Source organism: Grampus griseus (genome assembly GCF_964374135.1).
Source record: "Grampus griseus genome assembly, chromosome: 17".
Classification (NCBI taxonomy): domain Eukaryota; kingdom Metazoa; phylum Chordata; class Mammalia; order Artiodactyla; family Delphinidae; genus Grampus; species Grampus griseus.
In genome coordinates, this window is record NC_139011.1 from 6,547,544 (window position 1) to 6,573,905 (window position 26,362).

Consider the following 26,362-nt stretch of genomic DNA (forward strand, 5'->3'; position numbering starts at 1 on the left):
ATGATTGTCATTATGAGTATATGCTCATATACTGGGAACATCTGGGAGACAAAACACAAGACATACATATCTAAATGTGCACATATTATATAATAAACTATTACTATTCCTTTCTAATGGAGCTGAGAAAGCCATTCAATTGCTTTGGAGGGACCTGTGTTTGAGTAGTTTCTGCCACCTGCCTACCATATAACCCAAGGCAAGTTATTTAACCTCTCTAAGCCTCCGTCTTGTCACTCAGAAAATGGAGGTAACATCCGCCCTGACTACTAACAAACCTCTAATTTCTGGGAGGAGTCTAGACTTCCCCAATCTCCCCCTGACCCACTAACAGGAGCTCAGACAAGGGCCAGGAACAAAACGGACTTCTGGTAGACAATACGAGGCCACCGCCCATTTACTATTCATCCATCCAAAATGTTTACTGAGCATTTTCTATGTACCGAGTTCGGCATCAGGAGTGAATAACAAAGACTCTGCCCTCATAAAGCTCACATTCTGTGGAAGGGATGATGCCTCTGGAGAGAAAAATTAAGGATTATAAATGGTACTGGAGAGGGACTTGGGCTCATCAGCCACAGTCTCACTGACCTCTTCTTTTGCCTTGCTTCTCACACTCAAGGTCCACATGCTGGCAATGAGCCCTGGAGTCCCTCGGGACCATGAGCATCCCCACCCTTGGAAAGTTTAGGGCGACACCAAATGGAGCACATGGACCAGGCTTCTGGGACACGTTGCTCTTCACCCCCGGGGGCCTGGGTCCAGGACTGCAAAGGTGAAGCAAAGACAACACATAGCACTCAGGAGCTAAGGCCTCTGGTAATAATAAAAGGATGTATTTCAAAGGCCTAGGCAGATGAAGAAAACATACAGATCAAGGATGCTACTCAATCTTGCACACCTCACCATGCTATCGAGAGGCTTAGTGAAGTAACACGTAAAAGTCTTTGGTAGAAGCACTGTAAAGTGACCCGCAAATGCCATCATCATCATCATCATCTCCAGCATTACTTCGTCCTATTTGTGCTTGATTGTATCACTAAGGAATAGCTAATATTCTAGAAATTAACTTCACCCGAAAAGATGAAGCTACCATATGAAATCTTACAAAAACAATTTCCTACAATAAGCAAAGGAAGAGTTTGGTACTGAAAACTAAGTAACCAAACAGAAAATGAATTCCTATAATCTCCATGCAAACTACCCATCAGAGCATCCGATGTGACAACAGGTGTGAGTCATTCCTCTCATTAACACACCAGAGACTTTCCTATCTTTAAACCCCTGCTCTTCTGGCTGCAATGCCCTTCTCTGCAGTACCTGTAGACAGCTGGCAAACTCTTGCTCGCCCTTCAACGCCCAACGTAAAAAGTATCATCTCTGTAGTTTTCCTTGTCCCATCCATACTAATGCACTGCTTTCTCATCAGGGCTCCCGGGGCACTTTTGGCATTCATTCATCCTGTATCTTTTACTGAATACCTACTATGTGTCAGTCACCATTACAGGTGCTGAGGATACAGCCACAAGTAGGCAACATGCTGTTTACAAGTTTACACTCTAGGAGGGAGAGACAGATCGTAAATGTATCAGTTGCCAGAAGGTAAAGGAGGGCTCTGAAGAGAAGTGAACTAAGTGAGGAAGATAACTGGGATGGGGGGAGGGTATTTCTGTGCACAGCTTTTATCATGCTGCGCATATTCTAGTAGACTGTAGCTCCTTTCTTATTCATCGTCACCTCCCCAGCAGTTAGCTCAGGGCTGGACAAATACAAATTGTAAAAATAACAATAATAGCAGCTGACATTAATTGAATGTTACCACCTACCATGTAATGAAAGCTTTACGTATGTTAGCCTATCTTCACAACAGTCCTTTAAGGTTGAAGTTTTACAGTATTCCACATTTCACCTCACTGAGGAAACTGAGGTACTGAAGGGTTAAGTTACTTTCCCCAGGCATAGAGGCAGCAAGTAGGAGTGACAAGACAGAATTAAACCTAAGCCATCTGATTCTAGAGGCCTCATTCTTAGTCACAATCCACGACTGTCTTCCAAAATACTGGACGTTCAAAGTCATCTCACATCCAAACAGATTGGAATTGTACATTTGTGCTCTGTAATATATCTAAAATGTCCTGTACTGGCCCAGAAACAGAGTCCTCACAACCCTGGCCAGGGACGAGAATGGGCAGGTCCCGACTGGACCCCAGCACTCCGAGGTCTGGATGTGGGAGAGTGAGCGTGGCCCCGCAGGAGCCAGTGGGCGAGCAGCGGGCTCTGGGCGAGGCAGCGCCAGGCGCCTGGACACGACGGCCTCGTGGCACGGTGCCCTGATAATGGCGAGGGACAGAATCATGTAAATTCAGAGTATGAATCTGATTCACATACTTTATACCTTTTAGTTCCAAAGACTAATTAGCTTCAAAGGTTCTAAAGTACAGAAAATGCCCCCCACTTCCCCTCACCACTGCCATGACAACGCCGCACTAGCCACAATGTGACAGCACTTAGGAGCCAGTGTGGGCAGCTGCAAACCACAAGCACACGCGCTAACCGCAGCCGCATGTGTTTCCTCGCCACAGTCCATCATCTTCGGGCTGGGTGCTGTGCGACAATGCAACTATAACACAATCATTACTGGATTGAGAAGATGACGTTTTCAGACAGGTCTGACCATTGTGCCACATGTTTAATGTGGGGAAAAAAAAAAGAGTCCATAAAATATAATCAGCAACTTTCAAACATGAGCCAGGCGCAGAGAGGATTTGATTAGTAAATACAATGTTTCAATAGGGAAAACCCAATAGTCTTGACCTTTTTTTTTTAATGGACTGACTTACAGAGAGAGGGAGACAGAGAAACAAAGGGACGAAAGAGACTTGACGTCTAGGAATGCCTCGGGAGAAGGAAAAATGCTGTCATCCCCAGGGATAAGCACAACAACAGTAACAAAGCAACACCTATTGTTTAATGCACTGGGTTCTTTTCTGGATGTTCTGATGGGAAAAGCCTCATGAGAAAGAAGGGAATAAACTAAACGCTGGCTGGGCACCTGCTATGTGCCAGGCACTGGTTAGACCCCTCACGAATAGTTCCTTTCCCTCCCTGATCTTCACACGCATCTTGTGACAACTCGGCTGGCTGGGTGGTGTTTACCCCTTTCACAGAGGAGGGCAGTGCTGCAGGGAATATACCTGCCCACATCCTCGTGGCTAATAGCTGGCCCAGAGCCCATCTGCTGTGCGTCAGACTACTTATTCAAACAGTGAAATCGGAATCTCACATAGCAAGCTTTTCCCAGGCCCTACAGGCACTTCCCACCCATCCCAACACACAAACACCCGATCAAAAACTTAGAGAAAGAAATAGTGAAGGAGAAAAAAGACGGCACCGGTTACATTTGGGACTGTGGAGGTATACGGACAATGGACATATAACTGATAGAGAATATTCTTCCACAAACTGGTCTGGTAACCAAGAGCTCGGTTCCACCACCCCTTTTCTGTAGTATTAACCCTTATAGACCTAACCATTTCCTATTTCCCAAAGCAGCACTGTGAAATGCTTTGTAATTCTATTGTGGATTTTATCAGATGCAAATCTAAATGCTATACACATCATTGCTAATTATTTTTCTCTCTGCCCTATGGACAACTTTTAGCCACTATAAGTTCATCAGCCCAACCAGCAGTTCTGAACCTATATATTAATATAATACTCAACGATACCATAACACTTTTTTGTAACTCTGAAAAACCATAGGGAGATCAGACAAAAGTGCTTCTCCAAGAGTTTCTCCAAATTCTGAAAAAGCATTAATCCTGGCAGTGTGCCTATTACCGTTTTGATCATTACACTGAGTGTCAAAGAAAGCTCTCTGCCTGTCTACAATATCAAGGAGCAACAAATTACATCTGAAAGGCAACCATACAGCAGAATGGGAAATGGAAAACCAAATACCCAGCTTTCCAGTTTAGTACATTATGCCCCCATTACCAACTACTCATAAAAGGTGACAGGCTGAGAGCCTGCCAAATAACACTTTCTACTTAGTATCTCCCTAAACAACCATGCCTAAGCAGAAACAACACAAACTATCCAACATATCTTACCTCAAAATAGGATTCAGAAGGTCCCATTTAAGTACATTCACAAACACTACTGGCAGAAAGTTTAACTGGTACATCTCACCTATAAATCAATTTGACGAGAGTTGTCAATATTGATGAACTCTGACCTAGTTATTAAACTTGTGGGAGGCTATGCTAAAGAAATTATCTGAATGGCCAGTGCAGACTGATGTGCAAAGAGGTTCCCTGCAGCATTCACTAAGTCCCTGTTGTGTTCCAGGCACAGTGGATACAGCCCCTGCCTTCAAGGAGCTTACCCTATTAAGGGGAAACATAAGGAGATGACAATCCAGGGTGATAAAGGCTATGACAGAGTTATGCAGAGCGCTCTAAAAGATGAGAACAGAAGGGGGTACCCAATCCAAAATTGAGAGTGGGTAGCAAATTGGTTCCTTCTGGGTGGTGACACCTGAGTTGAATCCCTAAGAACATAAGTGGATTAAGCACATAAGGGGGGAGGAGGGCATTTGTGTTACACAAAACAGAACGGAAGAGCAAACAAAAGTCCTTACAGAAAAGAACAACTGGCTTTCATGAATCAGACAAGAAATCCAGCATCACTGTAACCTCAGGATCAAAGAGGGGACTGACAGATACAAGACTGGAGAGGTAAGTAGGAGAGTGAACACCATCCTGAGAAAGATCTTGAGGATACAAGTTACCTTGAGGATATGATATACTAGTGAAAACTTTAAATAAAGGAATGACTTTATTGGATTTGCATGTTTAAAAAGATTTGCATTTTGTACTGCTTCTTTTTAAAACGCATATCTTGAAAGAGAGAAGAACACTAGTGGTAAGGAACAAATTCAGGCTCTTGCAGAGATCTAGGTAAGAGCAGCAATGTACAGAATGTAAGGACACAGAAGAGACGAATCAGAATTACCAATAATTCAAAGAGTTGGAAATGCTCATTAGTGAGGAATCAGCTAAGTACAGGATGACATACATACCATGGAGTACCACTAAGCCATGAAAAACAGTATTTCCAACATTCTGACGATCTAAGAAAATGATAACGACAAAACATTAAGCTAAATGGGAGAAAATATTTGCAAATGAAGCAACTGACAAAGGATTAATCTCCAAGATTTACAAGCAGCTCATGCAGCTCAATAATAAAAAAACAAACAACCCAATCCAAAAATGGGCAGAAGACCTAAATAGGCATTTCTCCAAAGAAGATATACAGACTGCCAACACATGAAAGAATGCTCAACTTCATTAATCATTAGAGAAATGCAAATCAAAACTACAATGAGATATCATCTCACACCAGTCAGAATGGCCATCATCAAAAAATCTACAAACAATAAATGCTGGAGAGGGTGTGGAGAAAAGGGAACACTCTTGCACTGTTGGTGGGAATGTAAATTGATACAGCCACTATGGAGAACAGTATGGAGGTTCCTTAAAAAACCAAATAGAACTACCATACGACCCAGCAATCCCACTACAGGGCATATACCCTGAGAAAACCATAATTCAAAAAGAGTCATGTACCAAAATGTTCACTGCAGCTCTATTTACAATAGCCAGGACACGGAAGCAACCTAAGTGTCCATCATCGGATAAATGGATAAAGAAGATGTGGCACATATATACAATGGAATATTACTCAGCCATAAAAAGAAATGAAATTGAGCTATCTGTAGTGAGGTGGATGGACCTAGAGTCTGTCATACAGAGTGAAGTAAGTCAGAAAGAGAAAAACAAATACTGTATGCTAACACATATATATGGAATCTAAGGGAAAAAAAAAAAAAAGGTCATGAAGAACCTAGGGGTAAGACGGGAATAAAGACACAGACCTACTAGAGAATGAACTTGAGGATATGGGGAGGGGGAAGGGTAAGCTGTGACAAAGTGAGAGAGTGGCATGGACACATATACACTACCAAACATAGAACAGATAGCTAGTGGGAAGCAGCCGCATAGCACAGGGAGATCAGCTCGGTGGTTTGTGACCACCTAGAGGGGTGGGATAGGGAGGATGGGAGGGAGGGAGACGCACGAGGGAAGAGATATGGGAACATATGTATATGTATAACTGATTCACTTTGTTATAAAGCAGAAACTAACACACCATTGTAAAGCAATTATACTCCAATAAAGATGTTAAAAATAAATAAAAATAAAGATCCAGCCCTAAAAAAAAAAAATTAAGCTAAAAAAATGAAATTATGAAATTTTCTATGGAGAAGTCAACTGTCTAAAATATTAACAATGACTATCTCCAAATGGTTGGTTTATGGTGAGTACAACTGTTTTTTATTTTTTATACTTTCTATTTTTTCCAAGCATTCATTTATCAAGTATGTAAAGAACACTTTCTATGGACAAGTCATGTGTGCAGGTGCTAGGTACACAATGGTCTACAAAACAGATATGAATCTTGGCCTCGTGAAACTTATAGTCCAGTAAAGTTTGTACTATACGTATTATCAGAAGAAATATTCAATTTTAAATACAAAAGGGAAGGGAGAGAGGAACTCATTTGTTAGTTTTAACAGATTTTTAGTGGATTCCTTATGCTTTTCTATATATGAGATCATGTCATCTATGAATAGTTAACTGTAATTCTTCCTTCCCAATCTGGATGTTTTACTCCATTTTCTTGCCCAAACCCTCCAGAACAATGATGAGTACAAGGGGCGAAAGCTGACATCTTTGCTTATCCCTGATTTAGGGCAAAAGTCTTTTAAAATTAAGTATGATGTCTCCTGTGGGTTTTTCACAGATCGCACTTTATCGGGTTTTGGGAAGTTCTCTTCTATTCCTAGTTTGTTGAGCATTTTTCTCACCAAAGGGTGTTAGAATCCATGAAATGTTTTTTACTGTGACTGCTGAGATGATTATGTGGTTTCTGTCCTTTATTCTATTAGCACAGATATGAAATTAATTGAGTTTCAGATGCTAAACCAACCTTGCATTCCTGGGATAAATCCTATGTGATCAAGGTGTATCCTTCTTATATGGTAACTGGATTTGGTTTGCTAGTATTTCACTGAGGATTTCTGTGTCTATATTCATAAGAGATACTGGTCTGTAGTTTTCTTGTGATGTCTTTGTCTGATTTTTGGAATCAGGGTAATACTGGTCTCATACAATGAATTGGTAAATATTCCTTCCTCTTCTAATTTTTGGAAGAGTTTGTCAAGAATTAGTACTAATTAGTTTTTTGAATGTTTGATAGGATTCACAAGTGAAGCCATCTGGACCTGAGCTTTTCTTACTGAGTAGTTTGGTTATTTATTTATTTATTTAACCAATTCAATCTCTTTACCATTATATTCAGATTTTCTATTTCTTGAGTCGGTTTCAGTAGTCTGTATCTTTTTAGGAATCTGCCCATTTCACCTAAGTCATCTAATTTATGAGTACACAATTGTTCACAGTATTCCCTTACATTTTCATTTCTGTAAAGTCAGCAGTTATGTACCTTTTTCATCCCTGATTTTTGTCATGAGTCTTCTCTCTTTTCTTTTAGTCAATGTAGCTAAAATTTTGGCAATTCCGTTGTTCTTTTCAAAGAACCAATTTTTTTTTTTAACATCTTTACTGGAGTATAATTGCTTTACACTGTTGTGCTAGCTTCTGCTGTATAACAAAGTGAATCAGCTATACGTACACATATATCCCCATATCCCCTCCCTCTTGCGTCACCCTCCCACCCTCCCTATCCCACCCCTCTAGGTGGTCATAAAGCACTGAGCTGATCTCCCTGTGCTACGCAGCTGCTTCCCACTAGCTATCTGTTTTACATTTGGTAGTGTATATATGTCCATGCCACTCTCTCACTTTGTCCCAGCTTACCCTTCCCCCTCCCTGTGTCCTCAAGTCCATTTCTAAGAACCAATTTTCAGTTTGTTGATTTTCTCTACTGTTTTTCTATTCTCTTTTTCATTAATTTCCATTCTAATCTGTATTACTTCCTTCATTCTGCCTCTTTTAGATTTAATTTGCTCTTCTTTTCCCAGTGTCTTAAGATCGAAGGTTAGGTAACTGATTTGAGATTTATCTTCATTTTTAATATAAGGTTTATATCTATATGTTTGTCTCCAAGTACTGCTTTAGCTGCATTCCATAAGTTTTGAAATGTTGTGTCTTTATTTTCCTTCATCTCAAAATATTTTCTAATTTCCCTTGTGATTTCTTATTTGGCTCATTGGTTACTTAGGAGTCTGTTAATTTCCACATATTTGTGAACTCCCCAAGTCTCTCTCTGTTATTGATTTCCAATCTCATTTCATTGTGGTCAGAGAACATCCTTTACATGATTTTAATCCTTTAAAATGTACTGAGGTTTGTTTTATGGACCAGCATATGGTTTGTCCTGGAGAATGTTCCATGTGCACCTGAGAAAAATGTAGTTTCTGCATGTTCTATAAATGTTCCTTAAGTCTAGTCAACTTATAGTGTTGTTCACGTCTTCTATTTCCTTACCAACTTTCTACCTAGTTGTTGCCTCCATTATTTAAACAAGGGCACTGAAGTCCCCAACTATGACTTTGTTAAGCGGCTCATGATTATTTAAGGACATTGTATTAGTTTCCTATTGCCACTGTAACAAATTACTACAAGCTTAGTGGCTTAAAACAACAACACAAACGTATTATTACCTTACAGCAGCGGTCCCCAACCTTTTTGGCACCAGGGACCAGTTTCGTGGAAGACAATTTTTCTACGGACCAGTGGCAGGGGGAAGGGGAGATGGTTCAGGCGGTAATGAGAGCGACGGGGAGCGGCAGATGAAGCCTCGCTTGCTTGCTTGCTGCCCACCTCCTGCTGTGTGGCCCAGTTCCTAACAGGCCGCGGACCGCTACAGGTCCGTGGCCTGGGGGTTGGGGGCCCCTGCCCTATAGTCCTGCAAGTCAGAAGTCTAAAATGGGCACATAAAGGCAGCATTTCTTCTAGAGACTCCAAGGGAGAATCCTTTTCCTTGTCCTTCCCATCTTCTAGAGGCTGCTAGCATTCTCTGGCTTGTGGCCACATCACTCCAATCTGTTTCCACTGTCACACTGTCTTCTGTCCGACTCTGACTCTTCCTCCACATTCCTCTTATAAGGACCAGTGTGATTATACTGGGCCCACCCAGATGATCAGGGATACTTTCTCCATCTCAAGATCTTTAACTTAATCATATCTATAAAGTCTCTTTTGCCATATAAGGTAGCATTCACCAGTTCTAAAGCTTAGGATATAGACATATTTGGGGGCCACTCTTCGGCCTACCACAAACATTAATTGAAGCACACTGCTGAATCAAGTCCTAGTTTATTCCATGTCACTGAGCTCATCAGGGTCAATATAAACCAAGCACTTTTTAGCCCTACTTTTGATATATAAACTTGTGCTCTTTGGGCATTCTTTACCTATTTAATTACTACTACATCAGTCATTTTTAGTTTTTTCTATCTATATTTTCCTCATATTTTATGAAATTATTTCAAGTAATCATGTTGAATATGTAGGACTGAAGCAAAAAACTGTAAATAAGATACACCTTTTTATAGCACAGGCTTTTAAGTCAAAACAGAGCTTGGTTTTAATCTTTGTCAGGCTGTTTCATTATCTATAAAATAGGAGTATTAATAGTTATCTGTAGAAGGCTGCTGCAAAGATTAAATAAAATAATGTATGAAACAATATGGAAAATCGATGGGAAGAATGGTAATCGAGGAGGAGCTCAATAAATACTTACAAAAGGCTGTTATGGTCTAACAAAGGGATAAAAAGTTGGAGTGTAGAGGAAAGGAAAGAGAAGTTGTCAAGTCAGTCAATTAACTACCTGGTCATTGTGATATGTGACACCAAATAATCTCTGACAAATACCCTAAGAGGTACTCTGAATGTTATCCAGACAAAAACTTCAATATGAGGTGGGATGCAAGAGAAGTCAGCTCCATAAGGCCCTTTTATCTTAACCCATCGAAACTTAACAGAAAGAGTATGGACTTGGGAGTCAGACTGACAAAGTCCAAAGCATTCAGTTACCAGCTTGCCATGTGACACTGAGCCAATCATAGTTCCACGAAAGCCTGTTTTCTCGCCTATAAAGTAGAATTTATGTCATTCATCTCAGAAGGCTGTATGGAGAATTGAGAAAAATATGCTCTGTAAATCTCCTGACACAGTGTATGACACTTAGCAAGAACTCAACAAAATACCTCATTATTATTGATAATTACATGACACGAACAAGTTATTTTAACATCTCTAAAACCTCTGCTGTATAGTTTGAGATAATGTCCTAATATATGAAAATCCCTGAAACCAGGCTGAAGATACACTCGGTACTCGATGAACATCAGTTTCTCCTGCCTCCCCAATCCCTCTGTGCTTGACACAACAGTGGCTCCCCAAAGATGCCCACATCCTGACTTCCAAAACCGGAGAATGTTAAGTTTTAGGCAGAGGAGAATTAGTGGTTGCAGAGAAAACCAAGTTTCCTGATCAGCCGACCTTAAAATGGGGAGATCATCCTGGATTATCCAGGCGAGCCCAATATCATCACAAAGGACCTTACAAATGGATGAGAAAAGTAGGAGAGAGAGAACCACAGAGAAGGCAGCGTGAACAGATACACCCAGTCTGATGCTGCTGGCTCAGAAGCCTTGAGTCTGGTTACACACAGTCTCAGTGTTTGTCACTGAAACCTCACAGGAAGTCTGGGTCATAGGTAGTTTCATGCCTCTCTTAACAAACTAAAGCACTGGTGTTTAGAGAGGTGAAGGCATGTGCCCAGATCCAGAAACTCTTAAGCAGCCCAGGGAGACTCGCCACAGGTCTGACTGAGTCCCACACCCCCGGGATGTACACGCCTGGCACACCTGCCTGAGAAATGGAGGATCTCCCCTGAAAACCAGCAGCCAGAAACTCAAGCAAAAGGAGAGCAGCCTTTCTCGGTTTCCCTTCACCAAAGCGTCCTGAGATGATGAATTCATTGCCCTAATGCACAGAAGAAGAAACTGAGACCAGCTGACCCTTCGTTCTACAGACATCTCCTGGGCACCAACCATCTCCCAGGCACTGCGCTCGGCACTAGAGAAGGAATTGAAGCTAAGAAGGCAGGTCTCCTGTCTGTAGGGAACTGGGACTCTTGTGGGAAAAGTAACTCCCAACAAATCACTGTAATCTAGAGTGTGACAAACACAACCAAGGCTGCAAAGAGGAGGGGCTGTACTGGGCACTGGGAATGAACACGGAGGGGGAGGAGGGGGAGGGGGACGGGCACAGGGACCACACACCAGGCAGCCAGGCCTGTGCTCCGCAGCGTGGCCTGGGTCTGGCACACTCTGCAGCCCGGCCCCCTCCTCCTCCACCACCACCACCACGTCAGGACCCCGCCCCCACCCCGGGAACGCCGCGGGGCTCCTGGGCTTCCGCAGAGCCCTGCGTGACCTTCGTGGTACAGCGCTCCCCACCTCACAATGTAAACGTCTTCTAATTTGGCTGCTTCCCCACTGGGCTGAAAACTCTTTAAGCAGGAATGAAGGATTACCGGCCCTGTGTCCCAGCACCGAGCCCAGCCTAAGAACTCGATCCTTGATGAAAAAGAACTGAACACCCTCCAGGGTCCAGCGGGGACAACTGCGGAGAAATACACACCCTACGAGCCTCCTCGTAAGGGTTTTCCCTGGAAGCTGGGCAGTGGTTTCCGAGAGTCTGAGAGTCTGCAGTGCGATGAGCAGACTGTGCTATTCCTGCCAGGATGCTGGCTCCCAAAGCCGACAGCACTGCTTTCTGTCGTGCACCCTTTGTGGAAAGGAACGTGGGGCCCGGTACCACAAGGACCGGCAGCCAGGAATGCACACACTGTCCAGGGGTCGGCTCCGCGCCGTGTCCCCGCCTCCCACGCTGGGCTCCACGGGGACAGGCACAAGGTGCAGCACTCTGCTGGCCAAGGGCCCCGGAGCAGAGCGGACTGACTGTGAGGACCTGCAACCTGCCAGGCGCGGGACACAGATTCTCTCGTGCTCACTTTATACATGAAGAAACCGAAGCCCAGAGAGCTTACTGTTACCAAAAGGAGTGCACCCATTTAGCAGGTAAGGAGCACAGCCCTAACGGGGGTGAAAAGGAAACTAGAAGAAAGTACAATACAGAAAATAACCAATTATTGTGTTAAGCTACATGACCTGGATGTTTCTGCCCCCTTGCCCCCTGCGCCACCGCAGGCCACATAAACAGGGCGTGCAGCCCCGGCTCCGCAGCTGCTCCGCACTGATGGCCTCAGCGCACTAAGGGAGGGGCCGTGAGCCACAGAGTGGACAGAGCCCGGGCTCTGGCCGAGAGTCCGTCACTGAGGTACAACTTCCTCGACAGCACTTTTCACACTTAAAACAACAACAAAAAGTAAAATTCATTAAGCAAATCAAAATCGTATGAGGCACCTCAGGACCTGTAAGACAAAAGCCCAGGGGGAAGGAGACATGCTCGCCTTCCCCTTTCTCACCAGACCAGGACTCCCTGCAGAACCGTGAACTGCTCTGAGACACAGAACTTTAAAACCACTTTTTTGGATTCTAGAGAAAGGATGGAGCAAAACTTTGTGCTGCTTCTGATAAACAATGACATGGTTTGGTGACAAACAGAGAAACTGCTCACCAGCAAGCTTACAACTGACGGAACTAAAGTCTGATTGACTTAGTCATCAGAGACACTTAACCTGATTTAATCTGCACCTTTATGCCAGGGCCACTGCTCTCTGCCGTGACGCGTGTGGTTTCCTTCCCAGTGTCCACACCACCTTGACCACAGTCAGGTGGTCTTTCCTAACGACACAGTCTTCCTGAGAAAGGGCTCACTCTCTCATAAAACCCATTTGTCACTGCTGTAATGAAGTCTCTTTTGGAATAAATTCAAGCAATAAATTACATAAAGAAAACTGCAAAGAAATAAATCAGCTCTGAGACAATCAAAGGAGTGTAATTTCAAGATTTTTCGCCCACCTGACTGGTGCTGGAGTTCTGCCTTGTAGCTGAGACTACAGGGGTGACCGTGACGTCAGAGCAGAGCAGGGCCTGTGCTAACGCCTGCATGTGAAGGCTCTGCCTTGACATGCTTTCATCAAGAAAAAGGTAACTTTTTTACCATGACAAGAAAAACACCCTCAGGAGTTCTACAAAATTATTTTTTCTCAGTACTACTTTGTATATTGTGCATATTATGTTTTAAAGACTCTCATCTTGCAAATAAGGACCTCAACAAATTGGCAAGTCACGAGAGATTGACATCCAAAAGATCTGTAAGAGAAATAAATAGTCTGTGATACAAAGAGCTAACAGTCATGAATGCGTTCATCAAAGAGCTTTGTGCGGGTATGTGGACAGCACTGGTAAGTGGAGATGAGGCCCGGTCCCTACTCTCTAGTAGCTGAGAGGAGGGAAGGGCAGCAGGTTACAGCCCAGGGCCAGAGCCAGCACACTGCCTGTTTCTACAAACCGTGTTGTCAGAACACTACCACACTCGCTCACTTACATATTGTGTACGGCTGCTTTTCTGCTACAACAGCAGGGTTGAGTAGAACAGAGAGCCCACAAAATATTTACTATTGAGCATTTTACAGAAAAAGTTTGCTAGCCCTAGACTTAAAGTTTAACATGAAGACGATGGTGACACACCTACAGAAACATATCCGTTTTCTGGCTCTGTCTGGTGAAAGGCCTAGAAGCCACGACACGCCAACAGCCCAGATTGTGGTTTTTAAACACCATTCCACACTAAGAGAAACCAGGGAACCTTGGAAGAAATGGCCAATTCCAGAGCTGGGGCAGAGCAAGTACAAGGTGAGCCTGGAACAAAATGCTGTTAGAAAGTGTAAAAAAAAAAAAAAAAAACTCAAAAAATGTGTGGATCGATCCTGTCAATAGGACCCAGGAGTCAGGGTAAAGGGCTCCCAATGGCCAAATCTGGAACGAATTAAGCATCAACTTATATAGTGATAGTAAAGGACTACAACCAATTGAATTAAAGAAGAATCCCTGAATGCAGACCGACAGCTGACGGAGGGAAGGAGAGAGGTAAAGAAAAAAGGAAAGAAAAAAATGAAAATGTTCCCTTTCAGCAGAATGTCAACCAATAAATGTAGATGGAATATCTCAGTTAGAAAATTACAATTTTACAACCATCATGGTAATAATTCAGATAAGAAACATTAATGGATACTAAAATTTGTGAGGGAGAGTTTAATAAGGAGCATTTATTTACATAGTCTCAAAGCATCTCCCCACAAAAGTACTAATTAATTACAAAAGGAAAATGGTAACTTTACAGTGCAGAAAACTGGCACCGCCTACGCCAGTGATCAAGCTTCATGTCCTCAATAATGGGATAAAGTGACACCAACCCTGTGTGCCTCCTGATACGATGTATTGAGGAGGACACACCATCACCTCAGTGGAACTCCTGCCTAAAGAGTGCACAACATGGGGCTTCCCTGGTGGCACAGTGGTTGAGAGTCCGCCTGCCGATGCAGGGGACACCGGTTCGTGCCCCGGTCCGGGAAGATCCCACATGCCGTGGAGCGGCTGGGCCCGTGAGCCGTGGCCGCTGAGCCTGCGTGTCCGGAGCCTGTGCTCCGCAACGGGAGAGGCCACGGCAGTGGGAGGCCCGCATACCGCAAAAAAAAAAAAAAAAGAGTGCACAACATGAAGCTAAATTTAAGGAAACATCAGACAACCCAAAATGAGAGATATTCCACAAAGTCCTGGCCTGTGCAATATTCAAACGTGCATGCCACAAAAAGCAACGGAAGGCGGAGGAGCTGTTCCAAATTAAGAAGCTAAAAGGCTTGACAACTAAAAGCAATGTGTGGTCTTGAACTGGGTCCTATAAAAGAGAGGTCCCCAACCCCCGGGCCAGGGACCAGTAGCGGTCCATGGCCTGTTAGGAACCAGGCTGCACAGCAGGAGGTGAGCGGCGGTCGGGTGAACGAGTGAAGCTCCATCTGTATTTACAGCCGCTCCCCATCACTTACATTATCGCCTGAGCGCCGCCTCCTGTCAGATCAGCAGCAGCATTAGACTCTCATAGGAGAGAGACCCTACTGTGAACTGCGCATGTGAGGGATCTAGGCTGCTCGCTCCTTATGAGAATCTATCTAATGCCTGATGATCTGAGGTGGAGTCGAGTGGCTGCAAATACAGATGATCATGAGCAGAGACGTTTGACTGCACAGAGACCATAATAAACAAGTGCTTGCAGACTCATATCAGTGAATGGCAAGTGACAGTTAAGCTGCATCTTACAGAGTAGACTGGACATAAGCAACACACTTCGGGTGTCACTGTCTCCCATCACCCCCAAATGGGACCATCTAGTTGCAGGAAAACAAGCTCAGGGCTCTCACTGATTCTGCATTATGGTGAGCTGTAAAATTATTTCATTATATATTACAATGTAATAATAATAGAAGTAAAGTGCACAGTAAATGTAACGTGGTTGAATCATCCCAAAACCATCCCCCGTACCCCAGGTCCGTGGAAAACTTGTCTTCATGAAACCAGTCCCTGGTACCAAAAAGGTTGGGGACCGCTGCTATAAAAGACAAAATGGGAACAACCAGCAAGAGTAGCACATGGACTGCAGGTTAGATAATAAAAGTACCGAAACGATGACTAACTTCTGTCATCACTGTTATCTGCAACTGCAGTTATGTAAGAGACAGCCCTTAGTCTCAGGAAATACACACCAAGGTACTCAAGTATTTAGGGGTAAAGGGGAGATAACACACACACCTTACTCTCAAATGAGTCATGAAAATACACAGACACAGAGAGAATGGCAAAGCCAATGTGGGAAAATGTAAACAACTGGTGAATCCAGACAAGTGAGTATACAGGGCTTCTTAGCACTACTCTTTTAACTCTTCTGTAAGTTTAAAGTTGTTTCGAAATAAAAATTTTAATGCCAGGAAAAAAAAAATAACGGGAAGGGGAGAGGAAAGGAGAAGACAGATCAATACCTACAACATGCCATGGCACGTAGGAATATGAAGAAGTTATGGAAACATGGGAGACGGAAATGAATAACCTGGAGGAGTCAGGCAGTTTATCCATCCCTGCCCAAGTCCTTCGCCCGGCCTTCGCAACGACGTCTGCATCCAGCTAGTCCTCTCTGAAAAAGCCTCCTCCATAAAGCCTATCTTGGTCCTGAGTGAGAGAGGCGGCCTTCTTTTATCACAGCGCTTAACACACTCTTAAAATTGTTCCCCCACATGTTTATCTCCCCCGTTGGATTACAAATTCCTTGATAAAAAATGAGGACGGGGAGGATGATGGCGGGAACAGCAGCTATTCGCCCTGTTCTTACTAAACGTCAGGCACGACACTAAACAGCTCTTAACACGTATCTCATTTAAACCTCAAAAAACTTCAAAGGGGATTTATTAATTTTTTATCACCATTTCTCCATCACAGAAACTGAGGCTGAGAGGGGTCCATGTATCCAAAGTCACAGCCCAGAGAAGGAGAAGTGGCAGAGCTCAGATGTGAACTCAGTCTGTCTGATTTAAAATTATGTCCTTAGCCACTCTCGCCTGAGTCTTTAGTTAGCTGTGGCTTGCACATAGGAAGCAAACAAAAGGTGAGAGGGATTTTTCTAAGCATTTGTGTTCGCTGAGCACACCCAACCAGAGAGCAAGGGACAAGGGTGGCAAAAGGTGGCAGGAGAAAGCCAGCCCTCAGAAAATTACTGGCAGATAGTCCACTGCACTGGTAGGCGACCAAGAGTTGATGTATGAAATTCAGATAGAAAAAAATAACATATATTGGATGTAAGAACATATTCTAATTTAAAAAATTTTAGTAAAATTAAACAAATACATAATCACTGTCATTTCACCCTAATGACATGTGCAGAGGGGAACACAGGCTCAGAGAAGTAACTGGCCCAGAACAAACGGTTCAATATAGCAGTGCAGATATTCAACAAATATTAAATAAATGAATGGAGTGAAGGAAACCTCAGTATAACTTTCTGAATTCCTATGGACTCAATCCAGTATTCAGCTCTGCTAAAATTACTAAAAGTAGAATCATGGCCTTGTCCAAATTTCCCCATGGTTTTGTTCCTGGTACTGATCAAGTTCCTTGGCCCACTCAAGTCAGTAGACAAGGGAAGGCAAGAGGAAGCAGCAATTTCCACACCAGCTGACAAAGCTTTTGTTACTATTGCTTGCTTCTTTACACAAATCAAAGAATTTGACTTTTATACTCCAATGCAAATAACTGTCAGGACTATAATTTTCCCCAACAAAATAAACAGATTACAATGGCCGGTAGCCATAAATCAGATGACCCTAATACTTTCCTTAAAAACAATTTCAATTCAAAGCTTCTGAAATATTTTTTCTTTAGGGCACAGTAAACCTTATAATGTAAGTAAACCCTATAACGTAAGATAGCTGCATGACCTTGAACAAGCTATGCATCTCCCTCACCTCCATTTCTTTAGCTGTAGAATGAGAACCACCACACGACTTCCTGAGGCCCCAGGATTAAAGGAGGTATCGTGTGGAAAAGAACCTGCAGCAGTGCCAGGCACAACTTAGGCACAAAACAGAAAGAGGCCATAATGGTTCACAAGCGCTGGCTACAGAGTATGCCTCTTAAAATGTCAGAAATATGAAAGGTTAATATCAGTACGTGAATTTCAAAAGCCATGCAAGCTTGTTGATGGATCAAGACTAACACTGATTCAGGAGAAGCTACCTGTGTGGAGGAAGAGGGTGACCTGGCTATGTGGAGCGCCATCTAGTGGAAGAAGAATAGAGCACAAGTGGCATAAGTAACTGAAGTAGAGCGGGGAGAGTAAGGAAAAATGACGGGGATGCAAACTGTCCCTTCTCCCTCCTCCTCTCCATTACAATTTCTCCATGGGAGCTTGAACCAACAGTGACCCCAAGTGTAAGATTCGTATCAAACACAGAGATCAAAAAGGGTGCTCTCACACACTCACGCTCTTTATCATACCAAGGAAGAACATCAATAATATGCCAGGAACACCTTTTAAAGTCCTTAAAATAGCAGCAGGGGCTGATGGGTGAAAAATTATGGAAATGTAAAAAATTATGGAAATTTAAAGCTTACCAATTCAGAGTAAGATACCTTGTGCTTGTGGAGAGAGGCTGCTGAGTGCCCAGACATGTTTTAAGATGTGCAGTCATAAATCTGTTTATGGAAACCTCATTTGTTAATGGAAGCTTCAGGTGCTGCGTCGTGAATAGCATAATAAAAATCAGTCAGAGCTGCTGCTAATTTTGTACATGATATTAATGAAAGAGGCTTCCTAAAGAATGAGTTTCCCCTTCAGTATCTCCAGGATTGGAAAACTAAAATCATTCTAAAACGTAAAATTAACCTGAGGAATGAAACTGGATAATTTATGTATTAAGTTCTTATTATATACTTTACTCTGCAAAGTGCCGCCAGTACGCACACACCTGTCTCAGGCAGTTCTGTGAAATGAGCAGGTAATGTCTGTCTAGCACTCATTGCATGTCAGACACTGTACTTACCTCACGCCTAACACAACCACCCCACAAGGCAGGTATAAGGTCTCCAACTTTACAAATGAGAAGCTGAGGCTCCGAGAAGTTAAGTAACTGGCACAGGGTTACAGACTAGAAAGTTGTCGCCTCCCATAATCCCACGGCCCTTTTAGAAGCTCTTCCCTGTGAAGTAACGCCGCTCCCCATCGAAACGCATCCACCAGACATTCCGCGCTGCCCATGGTCACACAGCTCGTACCCCACGTGTTCGCACCACTGTCTGCCCCTCTGTGCAGTCGGCTCTGCTCACGGATGACCAGTCCGATGCCGGGCAGTGCATTTTAAGAGCTGCATGACAGAGATCTTCCCAGGGGAGTCAACATGAAAACCCAGCCACGAAGAAAGTTCCCACCTCTGCCTGGAGCTCGCAGGTAAGCTTGCGGTACAGCGAGCGCCCTGGAGGTGGGCAGATACAGATCTGAATCCCGGCTTACCACTTGTTAGCTGTCTGACCTTAGGCAAATTATTTAACCTTCCTGCCCTCAGTTTTCTCACCTATAAAATAAGGTAAAATGATTTACTCTTTTAAGACAACTGTTAGAAGAATTAAATGAAATAATGTACATAAAGCATCTAATCCAGAAAAGGTTCTTGATTAACAGTAACTATGATTATTAACAATTGCAATCAAGTATATTCAAACCCCACTCCCCTTCAGAAGGCCAAAACCATTATCTGCAGGAATATGTTCTTGTATGTTCTAGCACTTCTTTTTTCCTTTTATGGACCTATTTTTAGAAGATGGAGAATTTTTAAACATACCATAAACTGACTATAAATCCCTGATATCATACCAATTGTGTCTGTGATAGAGTATTAAAATACCAACACAAACAGCCCTGTGTCCCTGAGAGATTCCCTCAAGAGACACTGAACTTTATCAAGAGACACTTGATTAATTTCAATACAGGAAGTTTTCCATTTCCTCCGTGACTACTGAAACATACATAATTAAAAATGCTTACCTTGAATGCTTACTGAACACTGAAAAGTACTGCCAGAGAACACAGAAAAAAAAGGAGCTTGCCTTTTTTGGTAAAACACATTTTCAGGAATCTCTTTTAAAAATTCATCATCACAAATGGAAATTCCAAACTGGCTTCTTACTACAATGAAACTCTTATTTAAAAACAAACAACAATGTTGGGTTCCACCCCTCTGCCTCTTAAAGTATCCTATCAAAACACTACAGACTTGATTTAAAAGTTCAGCCTGACTACTTAAAGCTGCATACCTAGACTGGGCAAGTTACTTCACCCTTTTGAGCCTCAGATGCCTCACTGGAAAAAATAAACGAAGTGGGCAGGGGATAAAACCACCTACCTTGCAAGACCTCGTGGGGATGAGAGACGATGCACAGGAAGCACCTGGCACAGAGGCCCTCATTATAATCATTATTCCAAAGCTAAGGAACACGCTACTTCTATTTTCTGATGAAACATGAAAACCATTCCATCTCCACTCAGGGGGAGCCATGACAACAAGCAAAGGGTCTTGTGACGTCCAAGTTGCTGCTGGCATTGCATCTGTGACCCCAATTGCTCCTTGGGCTTTGGGGGTCTATCTGGCATCTGAGATTGAAGATTAACTCCTTCAGGTAAGAAGGCTTATTCGGCAAGTGAGGAGGGCCTCCAAATTTCTGGTTCAATCCTGCCATAAGAAATCTCATTAGGAGTTTAGGGAAGGAGAGCTAATTGTATTACAGTGCACTGGCTAACAAGTTCCTCAAGAAATAAAAGTAAATAAGCATCTGATTCAAAGCAGATCTGATAACATCTTCTCATTACCTCCTGAGAAGGACCCCTACTGTTCCACCACGGGCACAGAGCCCTGGGATGTTCTTCTGCTTGTTTAACGCTGCATTTCACTTAGAACTTCCCTTCATTTCTGTCTGCAGAGCTGCTGGTGACCTCCTCCTACCCACGACTCAGGGGCTCTGAAGTGGCAAAGAGTCAAGCCTTTAATGACTGCCAAACTCCAAATATACTTTCTAACTCTTCTACCGTTATGAGAATTAAAACACAACACTGAAACGAAGACTAGAGTTTGCCAGGGATATGTACCAAGAATTATATGAGGTGCTGAAGACACAAAGACGTGTAAGACCAAGCCCTGCCTCCCAAGCACCCCACACTCTCCCAGGGAAGACAAAGAGATCCAATCAGTACAGTGATGACTGTGACCCCATCAGAGACTTAGGCAGCGGCTGCTTCGGGACCAGAAAACAGGCACTCTAACCCACTTGGGGGGGAGGTAAGTGGTCAGAGGAGATACCTACAGCAGAAATCGGAAGGATAAAGTATAACAACAGATGCTACATAACCCATATTTCAATTCCGGCACAGGCCAGGGAGAAAAGAACAAACTGCGCCTAAGAGGCCAGGGTATGAATCCCCCTTCTGTCATTACTAACTGTACCATCAGAGCTTGACCCTTTATACGTCCAAGGCTCAGTGTGATACGGTAAAGAACAATGGGCTTGGAGAAGAACAAAGCCTGAACCTCCACTTGGACATTTTATAAGTATGTCACTCTAGGTGACTCAACTTTATTGTTGGAGTCTTGGTTTCTACAAGTGAAATATTAGGCTAATAGCCTCTACATTTCTGGGCCGTTCCCAAGATTGAGATTATAGACCTAACCGGGCACGGAGAAGCACCTCGAAAATGTTCCTAGACTGAGAGTTAAATCTAAACTGCCTGTCACTAAATATTTCAAAAGAATAGCTGAAAGCTAATAAGACATTCCTTAGGAAAGGAGAGGGCATCTATAAACTTAAAACTCACTCTCAGTCTAATGCAGAGAGAGCCGACGTTCCTCAAGAGCAGAGACTCTTTTTCCCTCTCCACCTTCAGGACCAGCACAAATGCCCTGCGTGGCAGGTTCTCAATAAACCTGCTACTAACGTCCAGATACCAAAACACGGTAACTGACAGTCACTGGATCCCTTTCAATCATAACACACCATAAAAAATTCAGAAATGGTTTATCTAAAAATGTGAGTCATGCATCCATTTTCTTACAAAAAACAAAACCTGATAACCCTAAGAAAAACTATGAAAAACGTAAGTAACCACATCTTTCTCTGGATGAAGCAGAGAATCTCACACTGTGGCGTGAAGGCACCACAGCTAAATATAACTCTGTAATTTTCGTTCTCATTCTTCTCTCTTACTTTAAATGCCTGACAACACGCAAGCGATCAAAAACATTTACAAAAAGGATCCCCCAAAATGAAACTCTTAAGCCATTGAGTTTTGTTGAACAAAGAGATGCACTTAAGGCAAAATAATGATCCTTCCTTTATACATGTTTACCCCTCACACATATCCTGAGTAATGCTAAGAGTCCTATTATTAGAGACATTTATGTAATACGAACAACACTTATTTATCTCGACATGAATAGACCACCATAATCTGGAATCCTTTGCTCCACTTCCTCTTGTAACCAACCGCTAAATATAACTTGGCAGTGAACCAGCCACCAATCCATATATTATATCAGATAATTAAAAATACAGGGTTATGTAATCTTATTTAATGGTTAGTTGGCTTGGATTGAAAAACATCCAAAGCAATACCAGAGAACTGGATTAAATTATAAGCGTAAGACATTTCTGAAGATGTTTTTTAGTAAGAGGCAGCACACCCCCTACCAGCAAATATAATATTAAACATGCAATGCTACTTTCATCTCCAATTAACCTCCTTGGCAAGAAACTGCAATGTCAACTCACTCTATAGGCAGTGATGTTTGGGGGGAGGCAGAGAGGCGATTAAAAAAAGTCTATTTTATTTGATTCGGTTTAACATCAAGTAAATATTACCCATTACTATTGGCAAAGAAACAAAAGCATTCGATATTCGACGGGTGGGGGGAAGGAAAATCAGTTATCCTGAGAAAACAGAAATAAAAGTCAGGAACTAATGTCCACTACAAAACACAAGCCTGGAAAGTGTAAAAGCCAGCCTATGTTAGCAGAGAAGCACACATCTTGATGTGATCCCAGCTCAAGTTCTTACTTAAGCATTATTAGGAAAAAAGTAATTCAGCTAGGAAGTTGAAAAATGCTGAATTTTTTAAAAGAATGACCAAACCTCATTTATCAACTGTTTCATTATCATAGTGTGTTGATTACTGAAATCATATATTGGTCTCCAGAGAGCTTTAATTCAAAAATGCCCCTTGACCTGAGCACTAAAATCGTGTAGCATAAATCTACCGTGAATGTTTGTTTCTTCAAAGAAGATCACTAGACAAGCACAGAAACAAACTTTTTAACAAAATCAACAGGAAGCCGACAGGAGTCGACAGGAAACAAGCATATTAGTTATATCGATTTCTGCAGGTAAATTAGCATGTGCGAAGTGTTTCAGAGCCATCTTTTGAGGAAGGCATAAGTAGGGAGAACAAGGGCCTTATGAGACCAAACACCTGAGTTCAGATTAACCTATCTCAGTTACCTACGAGCTCCCATAGCTGAGGTCCCCAGCTCCCTCCCCTGAAAAATGGAGACATCAAAGGCTGCCTCACCAGCGTGCAAGTGTGAGAACACAAGTAGACAGCATGTGCCTGAAAGAGCCTCAGAAACTTTAGAACACTCTGCACACAAAGGTACTGTTAGCATTTGGAGGTGTTAACCATCATGTCTATCTATTACATGTCACTCCATAATAAAACAGAGGTGTGCACTGCTGACTCATCAGCACTGAACAAGTTAGTGTCCGGATCTGGATTCCAGTATCGAGATTCAGAATAACATCTGAAAAACCAGGTGCCTCCTTTAGATGCAAACAGTCAAAAATACAGGTAAAAAAGAATAAAAATGCTCTCAACAGCCACTCACAAGATGATCATCAGATTTAAAATCAATTTCCTAATAGCCAATTCAGATTTAAGACACTGTTTTAGCAATGCACTTGTAATTCTGAAGTTACGTAACAGAGCGTAATTAATATTTTAAATGACAGGGTTCTGCATTCCAGACACCAGCCTGTGATTTAAGGGGGAAACATTTTAGTCTGAAATAATCTAAATTAACAGTAATAAGAGCACCTGAGCAGTATCTCTTTCTTCCTCCACATAACTGTTCGGTGTGAGAAGCGTACTTCTTACAAGAACTACATTTTTGATGGAAAAGTAAGGTAATCCGGTTTAAGGTCTTAAAAAAAACACTAAATGGCAACACTGTCCAAGATCTGTTTCAAATAACTGGAGGCAGTTACCACAGGTACAAACTCAGAAACCAAAAGAACTTTGAATGTATGAGAATGAATGTACTGCAGCAACCTGGCACAGAAAAATAATTCTGACTTTTAAAATAAAATAACTTACTACACTTTTGTTAAACTGCTTCCTTAATTGAGTACAACGTAACTTTGATTCAGCTTCTTTATTAAGAAAAGTGCACTCATTCTACAATCCAGAATATTTCTAACGCCAGTGATCTCACACAATGTACAAAGAAAAATCTTTCAAAGAGATGACAGCCCAGCAGGCAACAAAAGATATATGTAAATCACAAAGAGCAAGGAGTACAAACCTAACTGTAGGGCTGTTCGGAAGAGCAGGGCAATAAAACTTAAAATTCTCTTACTTTAATGCGTGCCAATTACTTCTTCACAAGCCCATGTTATTAAAGAAATAAAAATAAGCCTACAATTAAAATAAAATGGGGAAGCTCTGTGAACCAATCTCTGTTCAACAAATTAAATATCAAGCTGAAATTCCTGGAGACAGTGAGTCTCTCCACCACCACCCTCAGTCAACAACACGCACACCCTACTCGGAAGAACTGGTTGCAACACGCAAATACCGGAGGTCGCTGTTTTAAAATATAGATATCTATACACAAGCAGAATATGTCTGCCTCATCTTTCACTTCCAACAATAAAAGAGCCAAGGCCAGCACTAAGACCAGCAGACCCGCCTAAGTCAGGAAGCACAGACTGTCAAGGCACAGTGAGTGATTCAGGCAAAAGGTAACAGATCTGACCAGATAATGTTTCTGCCATCACCCAGAGAAACAGCAGACCAGCGGCTCCCAAACCCAGCTTTCTCTGAGACACGTATTCCAGATCCAGGAGGAATAAAGGGCTGGTCCCGGGAAGGCAGGCTTAATTTACCGTCCATCCCAGAAGATTACTCAGGAAGCCTGAGGAGGAACAAGCTTGGGAACACTGTCCTGGGCCCGCACGCCTCCTGTACCCCCTGCACCCCGTGGCCTGCATTCCCCAGGGCTGCTCACACCCTGAGCTGGCCGGAGTAGTGCTAAGATGGCACAGGCATCAGAGGCTCCGCGGCCGGCGTTCCGAATCCCCAGCCAGCCCCCAAGGAGGGCGGCCCAGCCAGAGCCTCCCAAAGAGAGGACAGGCAAGCCAAGAAGCGGGCTCCGGTGTGGGCCTCTTCTCCCCTAATGGCCCTCGAGGGCCAGCCTGCAAGGCTTGGCATGAGCTGCCCACCCCCAGGGAGGGCGGTTAGAGCCTGGACCCGGGACAAAGAGGGGATGCGACAGGAGACGGATCTCTGCCACTGGGACCGCTGGCCCTGTTCCTCCAAAGTGCTTGAGGTCTGACCCCAAACCTCCTCCAAAGGTCCTCAAACTTCACCAACAATCCAAGCACCTGCTCCCTTCACCTCTTCTGCATTCGATCCCCTCAAATCCTTCCATTTCCCTCCAGCTTGCTCCAGTTCCTTCCCTCCAGACAAGCCAAACGCACTAGTTCCCCGAGTCCCCCGCCCCACTCTCTCCCTCCAATGAGATCATTCAACCCCGCCCTGACGAAGCCCCCAGATGTTCGCCGTCCCCCACTCATAAGTTTCCCTTGGGTACCTCGAGGCCCCAAAGGTTTCCTTCAAGTCCTAGTCAAACGCCTCAGCCTCCTTCCTTCCCGAGTCTCCCCAACGTGCACACACACCTCGGCGCTCCCCAGGTGTCCGGTACGCTCCCAGGTCCCTACCCGAACGCCCCCAGGTTGCGACCTGGGTCCCCTCCAGTCGCCCCAAGGGCGACGGCCAGCCAGCCCCACGCTCCCGCCTTGCCCGCCGGTCCCGACCCTCCCGGTCCCCGGCCCCCTGGCCCGCCGCTCCCGGGTCTCCAACGGCCGCGGGCCGGCGCGCGCCCCTACCTTGGTTCACCAGCCGCAGGGCGTGCGTGAAGGAGGGGTCCAGGGAGTCCTTCTCCGCCATCAGCTCCGGCAGGTACTTCTCCTCCATGCTCGCCGGCCGCCAGGGCCCGGGACGCGGACTCGAGGCGGGCGAGCAGCGCCGGCCACGCAACCCCCGACCCCGCCCGCGCCCTAGCGGCGCGGAACCCGGGCCGGACGCCGCGGCCGGGGCGCGGCGGAGCCAAGCCGGGCGGTCGGCCTGGCGGCGGCGGCGGCGGCGCCGGCGGCGACGGCGGCGCCGCGAGGCGGGAAGCGGCCGCGCAGCTCCGGTCCCCAGGGGGTGGCCGCCGACTGCCCCGCGCTGGCGGCCACTGCCTCCCGGACGCGGTCCCCGAGCTCCCGCCACGGGCCGGCGCGGTCAGGCGGGCCCTCCTGCCGGGCCGGCGGCACACTCTGCGAGCCTGAGGCAGTCCCGGGCGAACCCCGCCAGCCGGCGCCAGCGCCAGCGCCGAGCTCAGCCGCCACCCGCACGCCGCGCGCCGCCCCGCGTTCTCCGAGCTGCCCCGCCG

The 26,362-nt window shown here is 44.3% G+C and overlaps 1 protein-coding gene across 3 annotated transcripts in view; it reads right to left on the reverse strand.

The window, feature by feature from the left end:
* The window catches only part of KHDRBS3 (KH RNA binding domain containing, signal transduction associated 3), a 165,235-nt gene extending 139,263 nt beyond the window's left edge, over positions 1 to 25,972 (reverse strand). For all 3 annotated transcript variants that reach the window (XR_014297996.1, XM_082674876.1, XM_082674875.1), the window contains exon 1: positions 25,815 to 25,972. Coding sequence is in view for 2 of the 3 variants with exons in the window: in XM_082674876.1 (XP_082531002.1) it covers positions 25,815 to 25,902 (88 nt within the window). In the remaining variant the exon portion in view is untranslated. The remainder of the gene's footprint in view (positions 1 to 25,814) is intronic.
* Positions 25,973 to 26,362: the final 390 nt, after the last annotated feature.